We start from the raw sequence: 20,984 nt of genomic DNA on the forward strand, positions 1-20,984 counted from the left end.
GGTGGTGGGCCCAGGTGCCTAAGGAACTATGGTCCTCATGGTGTTTATAGCAGATGTTTTATTGGCTATATAGTAGGTGTTTTTATGTTGTGTTGTCTTGTTCAGATTCCCCAGACCTTGGCACACGAGCACTGCTTGTGACAAGAGAGAAGGAGTACAAACTAGCAGCGCTCAAAGCCAAACAGAAAGGCGATCTTGAGAAGGCAAAAGAGTACATGAGGACTGGGAAGGTGAGGCGTCATTATTTCAAGCTAAAGCAGGTTTCTGCAAACCATAATTGGTGCTGATGATCTTGAGAATTCTCTAGAATATTTCTTTTTTTGTGCGTAAACGTATATGTTACTTTCACCGTGGGGATTTGCATCCCCATTGCAAACTTCCAGCCCCAGGCATATATGAGTTGGAGCCACGGCATATTGAGTTTTCCAGCCTCTTCCAGTGGGTCACCATGGAGCTGAATTGGAAAAGAGGCAACTCAGTATAATGGCCCTGACTCATGCAGTAAATTCTGCTTTGTAATATGGCTGTGTAATGGGGAAATCACCATGAACTAACTGATCCCATGGTAAATGTAACATATAGACCAGCTCCCTGTTCCTTTCTTTTTAGAGTGAAAGTCACAATTCTCTAGCTTTCTTGTGTCAGGAAATCTAAAGCAGAATTGCACTAAGAAAATCTACATTCTTTGACCAGATAAATAAATCTATGCAAGTTAAATACTTATAGAGATCTAAAAGAACTGTATCTACCTGCATACAAGAGTATTGAAGGGGAATGAGGTGATTTGTGCATGTGCTGGGGACTGAATGAAGGATACATCCATCAAAGAGAGAAAGTGGGGACTTGGGGTCGCAGGAGTGCATCTTGCTAACATCTGGAATCCACATCCCATCCCTTCTGACTTTTGAATCTTAAACAGAAGTTCTCTGATTCAATGCAAGTTGTTCAATGGCTAGAAATTTGAGAATGCCTCTCCTATGGGAGGTCCAGAGAATGGACCTTTTCTGTGTTGGCTCCCTGTTTGTGGAGTGCTCTCCTCAGGGAAGCTGGCCTGGCGCCCTCATTCCATATCTTTAGGTACCAGATGAAAACATTTCTCTATAACCAGGCCTTTGGCTGGTTAACAATCTATGTCTTTGTGGGAGGGAGGTTGTTGGTTTGTTCTTGTTTGTATTATGTGTTTTGGGTTCTTATTTTGTATTTTTATGTTGTGAACCACCCTGTGATCTTTGGATGAATGGTGGCATACAAATGTTAATACAGTGGTACCTCGTGTTACAGACGCTTCAGGTTGGCTGGCGCGGGGGATGATGTAGCCCGGGATTCCCAAGTCGCGCGGGGCCGCAGCCAGCGGCTGTAGGTGGGGTGTGAGCCCGCAATCCCCCCCCCTTATGTCGGGAGTGGCTTTACAGAAGCTTCAGGTTACAGACGCTTCAGGTTACAGACTCCGCTAACCCAGAAATAGTACCTCGGGTTAAGAACTTTGCTTCAGGATGAGAACAGAAATCGCGCGGTGGCAGAGGGAGGCCCCATTAGTTACAGTGGTACCTCAGGTTAAGAACAGTTTCAGGTTAAGAACAGACCTCCAGAATGAATTAAGTTCTTAACCTGAGATACCACTGTAATAATAATAGTAATTTCAATTAGAGTGGGTATCTGGGATGCTGTACAGTGGTACCTTGGGTTACAAATGCTTCGGGTTACAAACACTTCAGGTTACAAACTCCGCTAACCCGGAAGTAGTACCTCGGGTTGTGAACGTTGCCCCGGGATGAGAACGGAAATCGTGCAGCTGCAGCGCGGCGGCAGTGGGAGGCCCCATTAGCGGAAGCATGCCTCAGGTTAAGAACAGTTTTGGGTTAAGAACAGACCTCCAGAACGAATTAAGTTTGTAATCCGAGGTACCACTGTGTGTGTGCTAGTTCTGTGGTCAGAAGCACTATTCTGTGAACCAAGTTGAGATCAATGTCATACAGACCCTTTGGCTTTGCATTTTTGTTGTAGAAGTTCAGCCTGGTTCTGGAAGCACTGGACAGTGGGCAGCCAGTAGACCTCAGGGATATGCCTCCAGCACCACAGGGTAAGAGCAAAGGAGATAAATGATCTTTCCAGTAACTAGAATACACTAAATTGCAGATAAAAGAGGAAGGTTTATCACACTGACTTCAGATATCCTGCGGTAAAAACCCTGCAAAGGATCTGTGCTGTTGTGAAACCGTCAAACTTTCATAGTTTCAGTTTTCTAATGGCATCCTGCTTTCGCTTCCAGATCATTAAAAAGAAGCAAGTGAATCTATCTAATATAATGTATTGCATGGTGATTTTTTTTCTGTCTTAAGTAACTTCGCAGTCATTTATTTTATTTTTCAAAACCAGGTATGCTCCATATTTTGAAATTGAAGTATCCTATTCTCTGTTCCCACTGATGTCTCTTTGTGTGGGGTTTTTTTTCATGCCCCCTGCATGTCTCTGCTTAAGGTTAAGTGTCTGCTGAAGGGCTATTGTGTTTCTGAGCAGTCCAAAGTGCAATATCTTGCTCCTGAGAGAATGCATTTGCTATGTACTGTTTTAGTGTTATGTGACTCCACCTTTTTTTCCCCTGGTTGCAATTACTTATAAACATCAGTTTCGTGCCCGTGCTATTACGTAAACTGAATTTTAAACTGATTTTGTTTGGGATGTTTCTACATTTCTAGGATTTGGAATTAATTAAATTAGTTGAGTGGTTGTCCCTATTTACTGAGAATTGGAACTGCTTGGACAGCTAACAAATATGTAAAGGAGTTGGAGGAAGCATTAGTGTATTTGGTAGTTATTCTAACAGTGGAATTGTGGGAGTTAGGTGTTGGTGTTCTTAGATCACAACCACACTGCAAAAACATTGATGCAAGACACAGATCCTCGTGGATTTCCGTAATTTCCAAATAGGGTGACAACAAAACCGCTAACAAATCACAGAATCCTTCTGTGAATACAGAGGTGATCTATGATTTGGTGGTGGATTTGAAGGAATTCATGTTAAAAAATATGAGGCCCCATTAGAATCCATACCTGGGATCAAAGCTTTTGTGCCACAACACTGAAAAGTTGTTTGTTTGTTTTTAATGCTTCAGTTGTGACATGGGTGGGAACCTGTGAAAAGGTTATGCAATTTCAAGAGGTTCTATTTTACGGGATCCAGTGTGTCAGGCTTATCCCTCTCTCTCTCCCCCCATCTTCCCCTCTATTACTCCACGCTCCCTTTGTCTCTCTGGCATGCCATTTCTTTTCCTCCTCCTTCCCTTCTCTCTCCTGTGGCACCCCATTTTATCTTGCCTAGCAGCTTAATTTTTTCTCCCTATTCTCCCAGCTTACTCACCTATGTTTCTCCTATCCTCTCAGTTGCTCTGCTTTCTGTTCAGCTGCTTTAGGTGCTAACCTGTGCCTTGAAAAGCACATAGAGCTGAAAGAAGCAGTAGGGACAACTTCTCTTCAAATTTCCTCCTTCATCACTTTGTACTTCTCAAGAGAGGGAAAGGTAACCCCCCTCGCCACCACATGATCATGGCAGTGATGGGTGGAGGGTTCTAGAGGTTTTGTGGGTGCTGGGGAAAGTATTCAGCAGTGCCATTGTGCCTGTGGGTGGCAGGCTGGCAACCCCAGACTTGGAGCGACATTTGTTCCTATTGGAAAAAACAGCTTCTCTTTACAGTACCAAATTTTATTTGGCTCTTGTTGAATTATGTTGCAACTGTAGTGAAGAATTTGTATCTCTACGCTTCCGTGCCTTTTATAAAATGCATTAAATCCTTTTCCCTTGACACCCACATTTTTCAGACCTTGAAAGTCCAGAAATGTTACAGCTTCCCTCAAAACAGGCACCATCTGTAGCTGTGGAAACCACCCTTCCTGTGACAACACCAGGCAGTCAAGGTAATAAAGCTTCAGATAAGATGTGTTTTAAAGCAAAGCCTCTTGTGAGGTGTATTATATAGATTAGAAACTCAGATCATACAGTGTAATAGGTATGACCAGCATTTCTAATCTATATAAGTGCAGCCTGTGAAATTGTAGCACAGAATTGGAGAAACTGAGAAATACCTAGATTGGACGACTGGTTACTTAAAATTTGGCACATCACTTCAATAGTCAAATTAACAAATATTAATTAGGTTCAGGTAACAAATTAGGTAACAGACATTAATTAGGCAAACTAGACAGAGCAGCAATACTTCTGCTGAAAAATGAAGCTTATCCATCACTTATTGGACTGACAGAACACGAAACAATGTTCATCTATATATGCTTTTGGTAGATACGGCATCAGTCATATGCTTGGGTGAAATTTAATGGTAAATTTTGTAAAAATTAATGGCAATTTGCAATTCTGATTTTTGAATAAGTATAAAATCAAATGAGTAAACGGTTAATTTTTAATAAGCAAGCAAGCAAGCAACACTATGGTAATATATACATATACAGTATATCTAGGTTACAACTTTTTGGTAGTAGTTACAGATGGGTAGCCGTGTTGGTCTGCCATAGTCAAAATAAAAAAAATTCTTCCTGTAGCACCTTAAAGACCAACTAAGTTAGTTCTTGGTATAAGCTTTCGTGTGCATGCACACTTAGAAGTGTGCATGCACACGAAAGCTTATACCAAGAACTAACTTAGTTGGTCTTTAAGGTGCTACAGGAAGAAATTTTTTTATTTTAACTTTTTGGTAGGTTATACATATGAAAAAGGCGGGGAATGATCTTAAATTGATGGACCATAGTTTCTTCTTTGAAATATTCCAATTATATACATATATATAGTCTTAAGTATGCAGATATTTGTACTGTGTTCTTTTTGTAGTGTGTGTGTGTGTGTGTGAGAGAGAGAGAGAGAGAGAGAGAGCGAGCACGCGCATACACACACACACACACACACACATACACACATATGCATATATAAATCTGTCTTTCCATATATTGCAACATACACCTTTCAGACAAGAATAAAGTGTGTCTTTCTTTGAGAGACACAAACACCAGAAGCATTTTTTTCATTTTGTTTTTTTAATACTGTTGCATCTGTTCATGTCGATGGGAAAAGGAGAAAATGGGTTAAAGCACCGATGGGGGAACCACTGACCCTCCAGAAGGTGTTGGGCTCCAGCTCCAACCAGTGTGGTCAGTGTTAAAGGATAGTAGGAGTTGTGGTCCAGCGACACCTGGAAGATGAGACGCTGTCCTCCCTTAGGTCAAAGTGCGAGAAGCAGGTGCCTATATGGTGGCTGAGCTCATATGATACATTCTTTGGATGCTTTTAAAGGTCCCTTGCCTCAGCCAAAAACAGTGATGGAGGCTTTGCAGCAGAGGATGGAGAAATACAAAGCAGCAGCCGCTCAAGCCAAAGCAAATGGAGATGATCGGAAGAGCAGGATGCACGAGAGGATAGCCAAGGTAAAGAAGAAGAAGCTGTGTGTGCTACCACAAAAGTCCCTTGGTTGTAATCATTTTATTGTGAGCCTCTGCTGTGATATAGCAGCAGTGAGAGGATCTGCTCCTGTTTGAGCCTATTACACCAATCCGGACCTGACTGCATTGGCTACCAATTAGTTTCCAGGCCCATTTCAAAGTGCTGACTTTGACCTATAAAGCCTTAAACTGCTCAGGACCATGATAATTTAAAAGCCTCTCACCATATGAGCCAACCTGGACCTTATGATTGTCATCTGAGGCCCCTCTACAGGAGGTCTGGAGGGTGGCAACATGAGAACGGGCCTTTTCTGTGGTGACTCCCTGCTTTTGGAATGTTTTCCCCAGGGAGGCTCGCCTGGCGCCTTCATTACATATCTTGGGGAGCCAGGGGAAAACATTTCTCTATAAACAGGCAGTATACAAATTTGATAAATAAAAATAATAATTGTTAGATTTGTGGAATGCAAGCTCGTTGGGTGGTGAATTTCTGCATCGCATATTTCACATTACACTCTGAGAATGTCATTATCAAACTTGCCCACTTTAAACTCAGAAAGACTTACTTCTGAGGAGACACATATAGAATTGCACTCTGAATAATGTTAACTATCATTTCATCACATTTACTAAGAACGTGGGGCAAATCTTTCAGAAAGCCACGTGGAGGGGTTGTTGTCTCTGTGTACTGCAAGCCCAGCAACAGATGCAATGCCTGGAGGAAGGTTTGCATTTTACTAGCTACGAAATGTTCTGCCTGGAGTGCTCTTAAAATGTTTTCTAATCCTTATGGCATAAAGGGAAACACAACAAATGAGTGACAAACATGTATTTATCTTCCCCTCCCCACAACCTGTCACATGGTTGTATTCTCTAACCAAAATTTCTCCTTAACAGCAATACCAAGATGCCATAAGAGCCCATAAAGCAGGAAGGAAAGTGAATTTTGGTGAACTACCAGTTCCCCCTGGTAAGTATGCAACACTGTCAGGGCTGTGCATTGAAATGTGAGATACCCTCGCGCAAGTGCTTTGTTCCTGGCACATTTGCCAAAAATGCTTCAGGAGACTCCCTCCTACTCTGCCTTGTCAGGAGACTGGCTTGGCTCCATGACAACACTACAGAATGTGCTATGAAACTGCTTATTGTGACTGTAAAGTTTCATGAAGTTGCACGATAACAGCACAGAGGGCCTCTTGAAGTGCAAGTTAGATTGTTGTTTTCAGCTGGTGGATTGGGACCCACTACCAGGTCATGACCCCTGAGCTAAGGTGGGTTGCAACAGCACCATACAACATATGACCCGTTTGAGGAGCTGACTTGTTGAAATTAACCATAATTAGCGTTAAACACAGCTCCCAGTTCACAAACAAGTTAACTAAAATCGAAAGCTTCCAAACTTCTCCTCCTCGGCCTGAATGTGTCAGTGATCCATTTTGTGGGCAGCCGCTGGAGTTCATGCTCAATAATCTCAGAACTTGTATCTTCTGAGTATAATGATAATTGTCATTTCAACTTTTTTAATCTGTAGTTCTCATAAATGTGTGTTGTGTTCATCTTCATTTATTTTTAAGGCTATCTTCTGGGTTTTTTTCTTCTCTCATCTTTTCAGGTTTTCCTCCAATTCCTGGACTGGCTCCTGCAGATGACAATACAGTTGCTGCCGTCCTTGAAAATGCTAACAGGCTGGTTAAAATGGAGGAGGAAGAGAATAAAGAGGAGGAGGAGGAGGAAGATGAGGTGTGTTGCTTAAGAATCTGTTTGCTTACAGATGCAGAAGAATATTCTTACCATTTTAAAACATAAGTTACAGCCAACTATTTCAAAAGCTGCTGCTGCTGTTGCTGTTGTTTTTTAAAAATCCTACTAACCTAGAATTACGTACACTGAAACATTTCCAGTCACCATTTCCATTCCTTTTAACCCATCAGGTTAGTCATGTTCATGCTTTTTAATGGGTCTACTCTGAGAAGGACTAGCACTTCCCACAACTTAGAAGCTCTGGTAGTTAAAACTGCTTATTCCCCTTAATTTCCTAATGCTAACAGCTTACTGCTCAACTGGTTAACTCACAGACTTTGTGTTGGGGTACCTAGTAGTAGCTCATCTCCTGTTAAGCCACACTAGGACTTCAGATGATGAATCACTCTATATCCCATTTTGTTGAAGACTGCTTAGTGATTATGACTACAGTGCTGTTATTAAGAAGTTTCTCAGCCTCTTAAGATGACTTTCTGGTCCCTTTAGCACAAAAAGGTCTCTCTTTTGCAGCACCACAGCAGATGGCTGCTGTAATGGGATCCATTTGTTTAGCATCCATCCTCATCTTGGGCCCTATATCTGAATTTCCTGCTCATTGCATTCAATTCCTTTCTGATCCCACTAGGGTGAGCCTTCCATACAGGCTCCAGCTCCCAAGAAGCCCACTCAGCTGCCTAAGAAGCCAGTGCAAGTTGTTCAGCCAATAACTGTGCCATCTGCTGTAATCCCGGAAGAAACCTCTCCAGAGAAAGATATTTCTCAACCCACCCCTGTAGCAGCCCCAGAGAAATCTGCATCCACTGAGCACATCTCTCCAGTTGGTAAGGACTCAAAAGGCTGGCTGAGAGTTGTATTTATTTCATTTACATCAAGCAAGACTGAGGAAGTGATGTATTTTAGATACTTAAAGGATGTTAGTAAGGAAAAGGGGGAAACAGTTGTTCACGCTGAGGATAGAACAAGACAAAAATGATATGCAAGAAATACATTCTGTGAGGCTTAACAGATGAAGCCTTTGGGACAAAGCCCTTGTTGGCTTTTCATTTTCTGAGCTGTGAAATGCTGTGTTTGGAGTGCTCGTAAGATGTTAACAAGCCCTTGCAGTAGAATAGAAAGGTATGTAGAATCTGGACAGCAAATGAGTGACTAATACAGATTCCTATTCTGACCCAAATTATCCACTTAAATGTGCACATAACAGACAGATCCCCTGCTGTAATCAAGATAACTACCAGGGCACTGCTACTTGCACTAGTTCAAGCTAGTCAGTGTTTTGTCTTCCTCCTAAGCAGTTCAATGACACACGCTTGACAGTGTTCCGTGGAGACATGCCACACATTTGCACAGCTTGGATGCAGATGGCAAGCTTGCATTTGAGAAAACAGGACTACCTCTTGGCTAGGTCTGTTTTTTTCTCTTACTTTAAGGAGCCTGGAAGAGATGGTGCGTGCCCTCTGGAAAGGACACCATAAAGATACCTGACAGGCTTAGTGAAAGTTCTTGCCTCCCTGAGAAGTGTCCTTTCTGCCCCTCTTTTTTCATGTCCTCCCCCACTCCTTGCAAATGTTGAGCTCCCACACACAGTTCAAGTATTCCGTCTGAGTCAAAGCCTGGCAAGCAAGGCTTTATCTAATGGATGTGGCTGTGGATGACTGCGCAGATTGCGCACAGGAGACGCTACGGTGTGAGGGTGGAAATAAATAGAAGCCACTGCCACACATTTCTTTCTGCACCATTACTGCCTATTCTGTGTGTCCCTGGGATGAGAAAACCTTCTGTTTCTTTCATACAGCCTTGCGTGCCGAGTGGGAATACAGCTAAGCAGGAAATAGCTTTCTATAGGTGTTACTATTAGTATATCAAGCCCTTAATAACTTGGGACCAGTTTACCTGCAAGATCGCTTTACCCCCCTATATTGCCCACTCGACTTCAGTCTGCAGAACTGGCACTGTTACAAGCAACAACTGTTGCCCATTTCACATTTGTGAGAAATGAATCTGATACGGTCTTAGCACCAACACACTGGAACTCCCTGCCTTTGACATCAGGCAGGCAGCTTCGCTGTAGCTTTTATGACGCCTGCTAAAAAACATTCTTGTTTAGATGAGCTGACCCAAATGTGTAGAAGGTGGATGCATGTTTTAATATCTTTTGGGTTTACTGCTGAATTTATTCCTTTAATGTTTAAATTAGTTGTTTTTACCGGTAATTGTATTGTTTATCCTCGTCGTAAACTGCTTTGAGGGTGTGTGTTTTTTTAACAGTCAAGCGGTTTATAAATTTATAAATAAATAATTTCCTCCAATAGCACAGGCACGCTTTGTTTATTGCGCTTCTCACAGATTGCGAGGACGCAGGTGCAGCTGCAAGCAGCCTGTCTGCTTCCAGGGGAAGGAAGCCCTGCCGCTGTCCCCACCTCCCCCTTCTGGCCATAGGAGTGGAGCTGGCGAGGGTTGGAGGTGGGCTTTTCCCCTCCCGCCCCTGCAGCCAGTGGGGGAGCCTGGTTCAATAGACTATATATAGTGCAAGCATAATTTTTATATGCAGTGGGGAACGAAAATGTTTACGTAACTCGGTTTATTGCAATATTCACTTTATTGCAGTGGTCTGGAACCGAGCCTGCAATATCTCCAAATCTGAAAAGTGTTTTTTTAATTAAAAAAAAAACACAACAACAAGGACAACCCCCCAGTTGTTTTGCTTCTTTGTAGCTTTAGAGCACCTTGAATTCCTGGAGAGTAGAAGGAAACAGTACTTAAAGGCTGCAGTCCAGGCAAAGAAGAGAAATGATCTGGAGCAAGCCAAGGCGTTCCTAAGAACAGCCAAGAGCTTGGAGCCAAAGATCGAGCGGGCAAAAAGTGGCAAACTGGTCGACATTTCCAAGGTTAGTAGAAAGATTCCTCAGAGTGTATCAGGTCTGCTTTGAAGGAAGCTCTCTTCACACCACTATCTGTCGTCTGATGTCCTTTGTTGCCTTTGAACACAGCTCTTGTGGATTTTATTTCTGAAAACCTTGCAATTCTTTTAAGAGAGAGGCAAGCTTGTCTGCAGTTGGTCCCAACCATAGGCCTTGCACTCATCCTGGCTGTAACCCTGCCTCCTCTCCTTGAATTGTAGGAGCCCTTTACTTTTTTTGAAATTCTGAATTTGTTCAATTGCACCTAGTGTCTCTCTCTCTCTCTCACGTATATGTATTTGTACATGTTTATTCATTATATAAAATTTCACTTAAACATGTGGTACCTTGCAACGTAACCTGCATGTAAATGGGAGCTTGCTTGTATGTTTTATTCTCAGCCATCAAAATTGCCTCTTCTGAGTTATTATTTTGTACTTTCTAGCCACTTCAGAGTAGGGAATAAGGGGAGGGAGGCACCTAATTCTGTTGCCTAGATGGCCTTACATTTTTGCAATTTTCACTCATATAAAAATACATACGTGCAGGTTATAAAAATGAGACTTTTTTTTTACATGTTGCCTTAAGTTACTTGGGGTTCCTCCAGTTTGGAAGATGAACAGAACTGACTGGGTTTATGGTTGTCCCTTAACATATATGAATGTAGTGCAAGGGTAGTCAACCTTTTTATACCTACCACCCACTAATGCATCTTGCCTGATGGCAAAATTTCCTTACCACCCACCAGTGCTTTATGGAAGGAGGATTCAGCTTGTGTCGTAGAACCCCCTACCGCCCACCTAGAATCATGAAACGCCCACTAGTGGGCGGTAGGAACCAGGTTGACAACCTCTGATGTAGTGGGTCAATTTTTTTCATATGCATGAGCTGTAGTCAACTATTTATATTTGCCCTGGAATCCTTTGGTCTTCTATTTTCTTGTTTGGTATCTTGAATCACTGCTGTGGTAATGATCAGCATTTCAAGATTTTTAAAACATTACTTGAGGAATGTGGTAAACTTGCAGTCACTAGTTGGCTTTCTCCATTCTCATATTGATAAATGCTTTCAGTGCTGTTGGAAATTCAAGACAGTTGGATGTATCATTCCTAGTCGTTACCTGCAGGTCTCAGAAAACTGATGTATTGGCACAGCCTTTCCAATGTGGTTTGGACTACAACTCCCATCAGCCTCAGCCAGCAACCATGCAGTGATGAGAGTTGTAGTCTGTAGCATGTTGAGGACACTAGATTGGGTGGGGAAGAGTGCATTAACAGCATATTAGCTGAGTATGGCAGGAACCTTGAAAGTATCCTGCTACCCTTTCCTGATATCCTTCCCCCACCCCCTTTTTTATCTTCTCTGAATGAGTGTCCCTATGCTCACCTTTCTCTGTCACAATTTTACCAGAGAAGCTCTGACATGTATTGTGTGTTGCTGTGTAGCTGCCATCACCACCTACAGATGATGAAGGTGACTTTATTATCATACATCATGAAGATGTCAGACTCTCTCAGAAAGCAGAAGAGGTGTACGTTCAGCTGATCAAGCTATTGAGAGACCAGCATGAGGTGTGTGCCTCCTTCCTCTCCTATAGCATTATACATAGCTAAGGGTCCTGTAGTGGAAGTAGAACGTTCTCTATACTTTAAACTGGCCTATTTTGCACACAACTCTAAACTGTTGTTCTTTTGTGATATGTGCACAAGCGTCAGTGACCCTCTCTCTCCTTTCAAAAGTGATTTGAAAATGAAGGTGCTCAGAAAAAGTTGCTGCCTTCTTTATAGGTCCCTTGTATGTGTGTTTTTAAGAGGAAATAAGAGAGAACTTCTAGTGGCAGTGTTAACATCTGTGAGTTATGGTACTAATACTATAACCCAGCAGCAGATTTTATGCTGATGACTGTATACGCACTTGTGGAATGCTTCATTGGAGCTGGGTTGGGTTGCCTAGAAGGCAACAACTGCATATGTTTATTTCAGCCTATTAAAGAGATTTGATTGTCTGAATGTGGCCAGCCTCTCTCTCAGATCAGTTTTTGAAGGTAGCTTGTGGTCTGACTTCCCCCTCCTTTTTTCTGTTAATAGAAATGTTTGCAGTATTCGAAGCAGTTCACACATCTGGGAAATGTATCTGAAACTTCCCGGTAGGTTTATTATGAGTTTAGTATTGAAGGCACATCTCAATTGGGTGCAGTACAAATTGCACTTGGCAGAATGAATTTTGCTTTTATGCCTTGGGTCTAGTCATTTTGTGGCTGGGGAAAAAGTTGTTTCTCCCTTCTTAACTATGTAAAGTGTAACGACTTTTTCACTTGAGGGGAAGCTCAATGGCATGTCCCTACGTTGGGTGAGCTGGAGAATTGCTGCCTACATGGTGGGTGTCTCCATATGTCAAACAAGAAGGAAATTTCATGGTGAGCAACCAGTGTTCTGCTCCCTGTGCTTGCTTGATGAAGGTAGCTCCCAAATCCCATCAGTGATGAAAGATACGTCCCTCTGGTGCTCCACCGGCTTGATCAGTTTCCAGGCAGCTTTCCCATTGACCTCTGGCAAGGAGCTATTTCTGCCTTAAGTGGAGCCCAGCCATTCTCTCATTTGAGTAGGAGCTGCCTCCATGAGTTTAGCAGCCGCCCACTGATAACATGATTGAAACCAGAGCAGGCTCTGGCAATATGCTTCCTGATCTTTCTCACTTTTACTTTATGTTGTGTATTTCTGTGTTGCGTTTCAGGTTTGAGAAGCTGGCTCAGATTTGTAAAAAAGATCTGGACATCTTACAGCTTGCACAGGCCCAGGGGCTGGATCCCCCAAGCCACCACTTTGAAGAGAGAACCTTTAAAATTGTAAGGTATGGATGTCCAAAAGATGAGAAGGTTTCAAATGTCTTATCCCTGTAGATAGATGAGCTTTACAAAACCTTTCTGAACCTTACAAGAGCAACCTGGAATACTGTGAATTTCTGTTCCCAAAAAAGTGACCAATGCTTTATAGTGGAAACTAAGCATTTCAATAAATGTGGGGCTGCCACGAAAATGGGACCACTCTCCCCCAGCCCCTTGAGTCAAAGGGCTTCAACTTTGTTCACATCTTGATGTTGCCTGTGTTTGCATATGTAATACTAAGTTGCATCTTGTTCAGTAGGCAAACAGGCAAGGCTTGTTGGTTGATTTTCCAGCTACTCTTGCCTTGTGCCTCTGCAGCTGGGAGAGTGCCTGGGCTGCAGTGACCAAACAACATGGTTAAGCAAGGCTTTGGGGTTCACAGACTAACAACAAACCATGTTTTCACCCCGCAATTAGTTGTCAGAAAGCAAGCATGCTGTGTATTTCTTCATGATTCCTATTTCTACATGTTCACTAAGTTTGGTATTGTAATGTGAAGTACGTCTGGATTGCTGGAGTAAACCGCTGTTTCTTTTTGTTTGCTTTGTAGAATATTTTCTGAACTCAGTAGCACAGAAATGCATCTTATCATTGTCCGAGGAATAAATCTACCAGCCCCACCAGGTAGTCTACCATTGACATGAATTTTTAAGATTCCTTCATGCTCTGCAATCTTCCCTGCAGCTGACAGAACTGAGAACTTGACCTCTGTTAATCAGTAGTTAGGATCATTTTGTTTTTATCAAGGAAATTGGGTCACAATCGGGAACAAACATCTCTGAGTAGAGGCCTCTTCTTTCCTGTGAGATAATCGGCAATCTTGTGTTCATAAGATTTGGCCCATTTTTCTTTTTGTTTCTACAGCTGTGTGCTCAGCTAAATTCCTCTCTTTGCACAGGTGTGGCACCCAATGATTTGGACGCATTTGTGAAATTTGAATTCCATTACCCGAATACAGTGAGTATACATCAAGGCTTTTGCTCCCTCCTTAATTTCTAGACCCTAGGGTGACAGTTCCCTATCCAAGTATATTCAGATGCAAACCCTCAGTTTGCCGCCATGTAATATATGCAAAGATTGGGAGAATGGATGACTTGTGCATTGCTGCTGCGTTAAGCGAGCAGCAGTGTAAATATCAGGACAGGGGTAGAAGCAGAGCATAAAATAAAAGTGCAGAGAAGCCCTATCAACTTGTGAAGTGAGTGGGATAACTGAGACAAAAGAGCAAGACCTATGGTGCTGCAAGAAGACGATCATGGGTGTTATGAGAAACAGAGAGGGGGGGAAAGGGCACAGAGAGATCAGGAGGGGAAAGCATGTGCTAAAGGGGGTTAACAAGGCTGAAAAGAAATCACTGGGGGTGGGGAGGTACACAGAAATGAGCTTATTACTTATTACATTTATATACCACCTGTTCTCCCAAGGAGCTCAAGATGGTGCACATCGTTCTCATCCCCGTTTTATCTTCACAACAACCCAGGGAAGTAGGTTAGGTTGGGAGGTGGTGACTGACCCAAGGTCATTCAGTGAGCTTCGTGGCTGAGTGGGGATTCTAACCCTGGTCTCCCAGGTCATAGTTCAACACTCTAACCATTACGCCACCCTTCAGCTCTCTTGAATTAACAAAAGGTGGTCCTTTGGAGTGGCTTGACTTGCATATCCCTGCTCTAGAGCAACCAGCCCATGGGGGGGGGGGAGCTTGGTCTTCACAAGTAAAGGCAAGGACTGAGAACCCCACAGGCTTTTCTGAGAATAGTTGGGAAGGCAGGGTCACTGGTGGCACCTCTGGTGGCCTTGTCACAGTAGAAAAGAGAATGGCATTTCTATTGGGGTTGTATATGTGATGCTTGAGAGGCAGCTGGGGAAGAGCTGCCTCTGAAATAGAGAAAGGGCTATATTGCTTGATTGCTAGGATATCATCTAGAAGTGCTGGCAGTAATTGGGTCACCTGGTCCTTGTTCACTCCCTAGAGACTTCTGCTGTGCTTTGGGCTAGAAGTTAATTTGTTTTGTTGTGTGATTGGGTTGTTAAAAAGAATAGTAATTGCTAAACAATCTCTTTGGAGCACGTTTGTTGCAGCCTCTGAAGATCCATACCCTTTTCCTTCTTGGGGACAAGGAAGACAAATGAAAAGGTCCTGGAGAAATCTACCTGCAGCAGGCTCTTGCTTTGCAGCAAAGCAAAACAGCTGAATGGTGGTTGCAATGATAGCATTGGATCTAATCTATCTTTTTAACATCCCCATGACCATTTGTTTCTATCTCTTGTATACCGTATTTTGTATTGAATGTCAGTATTTGCATTTTGTTCCATATTGAATGGGCTGTGCCCAAGAAAACTTTATCTACACTTATGCAGGACTTTCTTTCCAAATGAAAAGCCAACAAAGATGTTGTGATTTCTGCTGAATATTAATGGTGTGTGGCTGCAGGTGTTTAGTTTTAGGGTTTTGTTAACCTGTGTTTTGCTTTTATTAAAACAGGAGCAAGCTCAGAAAAGTAAAACATCCGTGATAAAAAATACCAACTGCCCAGGTGGGTGCATGTGCTTAGACTATTATCGCCATTGTTACGTTGTCTTTTCTTGGATTTTCATTTCAGAGCTAGGCTGAAAAGGGTTAGTTCCATTTTATGTTTGCATCGGCTACCTGAACAGAATTCAAAGACTCTCATTTCAGAGCAGTAGTAATTTTGTATTTGTGGGTTTCTTAATTAACCGATTTCTGCATCTGTGATGGTGTTAACCTAACTCACAACACTGCTCTGTATAGTGGCAGCAGCTCTCAACAGTCATAGGCAGAGGCCTTTGCGAGGCCAACTGGAGGTGGCCACGGGCTGGGCCTGGAACTCTGTGCATGCTCTACTACTGAGCTATACGACTCCAGAAGGACTTGTACCTGGAATATATGGATCCCTCTGCATTCTGTCCCTTAGAAGTCCAACATTGCTCTTCATTTTGCCACAGAAAAGATGTCACCCTCTTTCCTTCAACTGCATAGAATTATTTGGGATCTATTATTTCAAAGCTATTTAGCATGAATCCTGTAGCACTTTTTTGCAGGTTCTTTAAAAAAAAAAAACTTACTGAGGAGGGTAATATACTTAAGGACTTGCAGTCCTTTGTCTTGGCTCCTCCTTCTCGCAAAGGAAAACGTAGGGACCAAGTCACTGTGTCATTCAGTACAATCTGTACCTCTCTCAGATATGTACCTGTGGGGCCTACTTGATTGAAAGGTTTTCCATGGCAAAATATCTCCCACCTGCTTATTTTGAGGCATTGACCACATGCTTTTCTTGATCTTTTATTTGGTTCCGAGTCCTCTCATCAGCTGTTTGTATCTGATATCTGTCTGTGCATTTCCAGAATACGACCAGCTGTTCAAGCTGAACATTAACCGAAATCACAGAGGTTTCCGAAGAGCGATTCAGGCTAAAGGAATTAAATTTGAAGTCTTCCACAAAGGGTGAGATGGGGTTCATGCCTAATGGGAAACAGCTTGATTGCTTGAGCTCAAGGACTTTGTTAATTCTGCTTTAAAACAATTCCCAGATTTCTTTTGGAAGCTAAAAAAATTGTAACTCTTTGTCGCATACAATCTGTAGGCATCATTGTGTGTTTGGAATTTTTAGCTACAGGGTAGCTGAAGATATAATTGAGAATATGGGAAGGAACTATTTTGAAATCTTTGTAGATTTGCTCATCTGCAGCAGATACGTCTTTTAGACATTTGCAATGCTTGAACTTTCAGACTACAGTGACGTAATATTGGTCTTCTGCTTGATCTTCTTAGATGACTGACAGGTGCTGTATTTGGGTGTTGTTAACACTCTACTAAAGCCAAAAGCTGTGAAAACTCATGAGAATTTTGGCTCTATACTACTAGGCCTGTATACTAAGGCTGGCAGTTCAGCAGGGATCAGGGGCTGTCAATCTTTTCATCCTATAGGCCTTAATGCATTTTTGTGTTGATTCCATAGCAAAACACAGAATCCACTTTGCCAAGCAATCTGATGCCTGTTGCCCCCATGGGATCTAAGCCACAGCTGAAACAGGACATGCACCCGCATGACTGTTGTGGTGCAGGAGGGTGGAAATCTTTCATGATGAACTTCTGATTCTTTTCTCTCCCCTTTTGCTTGAGTACTACAAGGCTGCATCTGTATCTCACACTGAATATCTTAAGTCAATTCGGCATATAACAGTAAGAATAGCTGCCCTTATTTGTAGCGTGGCCTTTAGTGTCAAGTTGTCTGGCGTTAAAGAAACTGTTTGAAAGGATTCCTTAGTGGCCAAAATAATTTGTTTATAATAAACACAACTTAGTTCCTGTTTCAGGGGTGTATAGTTTTAAGATTGTACAAGCTTCTTCATTGAGATAGGGTGCATGATTGTTTAGGCTAGAAGAAACAGTGGGAAAGAATATTAATATGATCTGTTTGCGGGGGTGGCCTTCTGTCTCTTTTAAGCATGCATCCAAAATTTCTAGTGGCCAAAAGGTATGGAAGGCAATACTATTTTTAAGCTGTAAGAGGGAGGGCCATAAGTGAGTTTGCTGTTCTTAAGTTCACACTATGGCAAGCCCCGAAAGTGGGTTTGATTCAGATTAAATGACAGGCCATTAGCAGGATTGCATGCTCCTTCCTTTGCATGCAAGGGAGAGCTTTTCTTTCTAGTTTGCCCTTTTGTCCAAATGCAGCAACCAGAACCTTTGAATGTGATTTGAGGGTGAGCTCTTCAGGAGCTATTCACATGAAGGGTGTAGCAGGGCTATACATTTCACCCCACCTTCCGAAGTCACATGGAATCTCCCACCCTTGTCATGTTGGGGTGTAATTTCCGAGGTCTGAAGCCTCCACACGCAGAACAGGACCCCCACTTCAGAAGTTGTGCTATGAACTTCAGGGACAGAAAGAATCATATGGCTTTTGACAGTAGTATTAAAAACGTGTCCCTGCCACAGCCCCTTCCACCACTCTAGCCCTTTCATGTGACTAACAGTTGAAGAGCACTTCCGATTTGCTGCAAACTAGAAGCAGAAGCTTCTAATCTTTCCTTGCACTCAAACAAATAGGAGCAGATAAGCTCAAGCCTTGCTGTGGCTCCTTCTAACAGAAGGGGTGGGGGCAGGGCTCATAGGGAGATAGTTTATTAGGCCTGACACGTTTTGAGGAAAGTCTTCAGAGCCACTGAGAAGCACTACTGCTCTGCTTTTCTGCAAGCTCTGCCTCCAAATCTGTACTCGCTTGAAAGTGAGGGAGCCTGCAGGAAGCTGCTCTGTGCTACTGCTGCTACTGCTGCTGCTGTGTTTACAATTTTGCCTCTCAGTGCTGCTGAAGACCTTCATCAAAATGCATCTGGCGTTTTCCCTGTGCACTGTTCTGCACTGTTGTGTGTGTTTTTTTTTTGTGTGTGTGTGTGTGTGAACCAAGCCATGATCTTTAGGTGTATTTGGGAATAAATAGGTCATTCCATTTAGTTGCTTCCTTAGCCTAAAACACGTCTGATCACTGAACGTAACACTAGCAATTTTTGTTCATTTTAACATCATTCTACTCTCTAGTTCATACAGTGCAAAATATTTTGGACCCGTCTACGGCTTTTGTTGGTAGCACTACTGAACAATGGTATTATAACCCGCTTTTAACCTTGGAGGTATGAGTTGGGAAGGATCTGTGTTGCAATTTGAGATCCTGGGTGTCTTTGGGGTTCTTTTGCCGATTCCCATCGTGGAAGTTAGGAGAAGAAACTGAATCTTGCACTGACATGCCTCCCCTTCCCCAGGTCCTTTTTCAGAAGTGACAAGCAAGTGGGGACAGCACACTTGAAACTGGACAAACTGGAATTTGAATGTGAAATCAGAGAAATTATTGAGGTACCGTACCTTTTTTGTTCTCAGAAAGCTGTGGTAAGGACTACCTTTTTCTTCTTCTTTGCACAGTAGTCCTGCTAAAAGTGTGTTTGTAAAACAGGATATGCTGCAGGATATGCTGTAAAACAGGATATGCTCGTCATTCATAGGAGTTTCATTACTTGCACAGCTTTCATCCATTCTCATGAGGATGGTGCTGTACCTGCCATATGCTGATATAAAAGTGCTTGGAAACTAGGGTTGCCTATGGGGATGGAGGTCTTCCTTAGGGCACAACTAGAATTTTCCAAGGATGTTGTTGGGGGGTGGGGTAGCACAAAAATAGTGTGCTGACCAACATAGCTCCCCAAAAATCGTAAGGAAGGGAAGAGAGCGATGACCACAAGGAATTCTGGCAGCAAAGGAGTAGGGAAGCTTGGAGAGCCAAGTTTGCTTCTACTGGACTGTGGCAGAGAGATCCAGTTACAGTCTCTCTCCCTTGTGTGTATGTAAACACCTCTAGAATTAGCTTTTATGCATTGCAACTGGTGCTGTGCCACTTTAAAAAAAGTGGTACCTATGTTCAGATATTAGAGATACACATTATATTCAGCTTAATTCCAATTTCTCATGCAATACGGGATGCCTTGGAGGGATTTTTCCCCTAGGCAAAGCAGGAACCCCCAAAGGCCTTTGTGACACCTCAGCCAGTTATTTTTAGAAAATGCTGCTGAAAGCAAAAGTCATGTCTCTAAACTTGATTGTGCAACAGGGAAAAGGAGAGCTATATTGTGGCTGACATGTCAAGCTTTGAATCAGAGGGAAATATTTTACCTGGAAGGTCCCCCTACTTTTAGTTCTTCCCACCCCAAAAGGTGCTTAGCAGAAAAGTCCCTAGCTCTATTTGTCATAATATGGCAGGTTTCCTAATACATTGGCACCTCTTTTGTGTCAGCAATTTTCAGTCCAATTACCCACAAAAAAACCCAAGGGATATTAAGTGATTTTTTTAATCCACTCTAAACTCTACCTATTGGCCTTTTGGGGAAACAGCTGCAGCTTCTGAAATTTGGTGGAATTCCTGCCCTCAGAAAGGGTAAACCTTCTTGCAAATTTCATCCAATTCTGAAAAGTTACAGTTCATATTTTTTTAAACCACTTTAAAATGTTGCCTATTTGCCTACCATTTGGCAATTTTATCCTCTCCAGAAGGGATGCTATCCCAACAGATTTAAACCACTTCTATCAATGGGGGGGCGGGGTAGTTGGTTGGCTTCCTGTGACAAATCAGGATCTGAATAGAATCAATGATGCTACTGTTTGGCCATGTAAACTTTGCAGTATCATTCCCTGTTTGATGCTCCAACATAAGCACTGCTGGTGGTCTGGCCACCCCCTCCACAAAAGGAGCAGTACTAGCAGCTACAGGGAAACACCAAGGTTGTCAGAAGTAGCGGGGGGGGGTATTGTAGTGGAAAAAACCTACGGGCACGAGACAATCCCCTTTGCAAGCCCCCCCCAAAAAACCCCCAATGAGGACCAAATGTGCTCACCAGCCAGGAAATGCTGACTAACACGGTTTTTTTCCATGGAGTGAGAGAAGGGGAATATAATAGAGTATCCTAGAGGATATGACTGAGCAATCCACACTTAACTTCTTGTTTTGGATCCCACCTGCCATACATACAGCTGCCACAAGTGAAGTCCAAAACCCTATTGAATGTTCAAAGCCAATTGCAGTTCTCTAGGTTATGTCTCTTGTGATTAAACTTGTCATGTTGCTTCTATGTCTAGGTTTTGGATGGCAGGAAGCCTACTGGAGGGAAACTAGAAGTAAAAGTGAGACTCAGGGAGCCACTAAGTGGGCAGGATCTTCAGACAATTACAGAAAACTGGCTAGTCCTTGAACATTAGTTCCACCTAAGGTATGTACCTAAGGTCTTTTCTGTGTAGGATGACAATTGGCATGAGCAGTCTCAAGATTTTGCTCTGATTACAACAAGTGAATGTATTCTATAGATACATGCATGAAGCAGTTTTCTTTTTAAAAATATGCAAGATAGTAAACGATTCACCTTTAAAATTAATTCCTGCTATAAAAATGAGTCACCGTCCAACAAAAGGACAATGTAGCCACAGGAAGGAATCCTTA

The 20,984-nt window shown here is 42.6% G+C and overlaps 1 protein-coding gene across 2 annotated transcripts in view; it reads left to right on the forward strand.

The window, feature by feature from the left end:
• CC2D1B (coiled-coil and C2 domain containing 1B) overlaps positions 1-20,984 on the forward strand; it is a 38,638-nt gene that overhangs the window by 16,545 nt on the left and 1,109 nt on the right. For both annotated transcript variants that reach the window (XM_082228191.1, XM_082228192.1), the window contains exons 8-24: positions 106-230; positions 2,005-2,080; positions 3,817-3,912; positions 5,297-5,427; positions 6,340-6,412; positions 7,055-7,182; positions 7,835-8,024; positions 9,916-10,088; positions 11,546-11,671; positions 12,188-12,246; positions 12,834-12,950; positions 13,535-13,608; positions 13,883-13,941; positions 15,467-15,518; positions 16,348-16,447; positions 18,766-18,856; positions 20,627-20,757. In XM_082228191.1, coding sequence (XP_082084317.1) covers positions 106-230; positions 2,005-2,080; positions 3,817-3,912; positions 5,297-5,427; positions 6,340-6,412; positions 7,055-7,182; positions 7,835-8,024; positions 9,916-10,088; positions 11,546-11,671; positions 12,188-12,246; positions 12,834-12,950; positions 13,535-13,608; positions 13,883-13,941; positions 15,467-15,518; positions 16,348-16,447; positions 18,766-18,856; positions 20,627-20,746 — 1,790 coding nt within the window. In that variant the 3' untranslated portion in view covers positions 20,747-20,757. The remainder of the gene's footprint in view (positions 1-105; positions 231-2,004; positions 2,081-3,816; positions 3,913-5,296; positions 5,428-6,339; positions 6,413-7,054; positions 7,183-7,834; positions 8,025-9,915; positions 10,089-11,545; positions 11,672-12,187; positions 12,247-12,833; positions 12,951-13,534; positions 13,609-13,882; positions 13,942-15,466; positions 15,519-16,347; positions 16,448-18,765; positions 18,857-20,626; positions 20,758-20,984) is intronic.

The sequence above is a fragment of the Podarcis vaucheri genome (assembly GCF_965113315.1).
Source record: "Podarcis vaucheri genome assembly, chromosome: 6".
Classification (NCBI taxonomy): Eukaryota; Metazoa; Chordata; class Lepidosauria; order Squamata; family Lacertidae; genus Podarcis; species Podarcis vaucheri.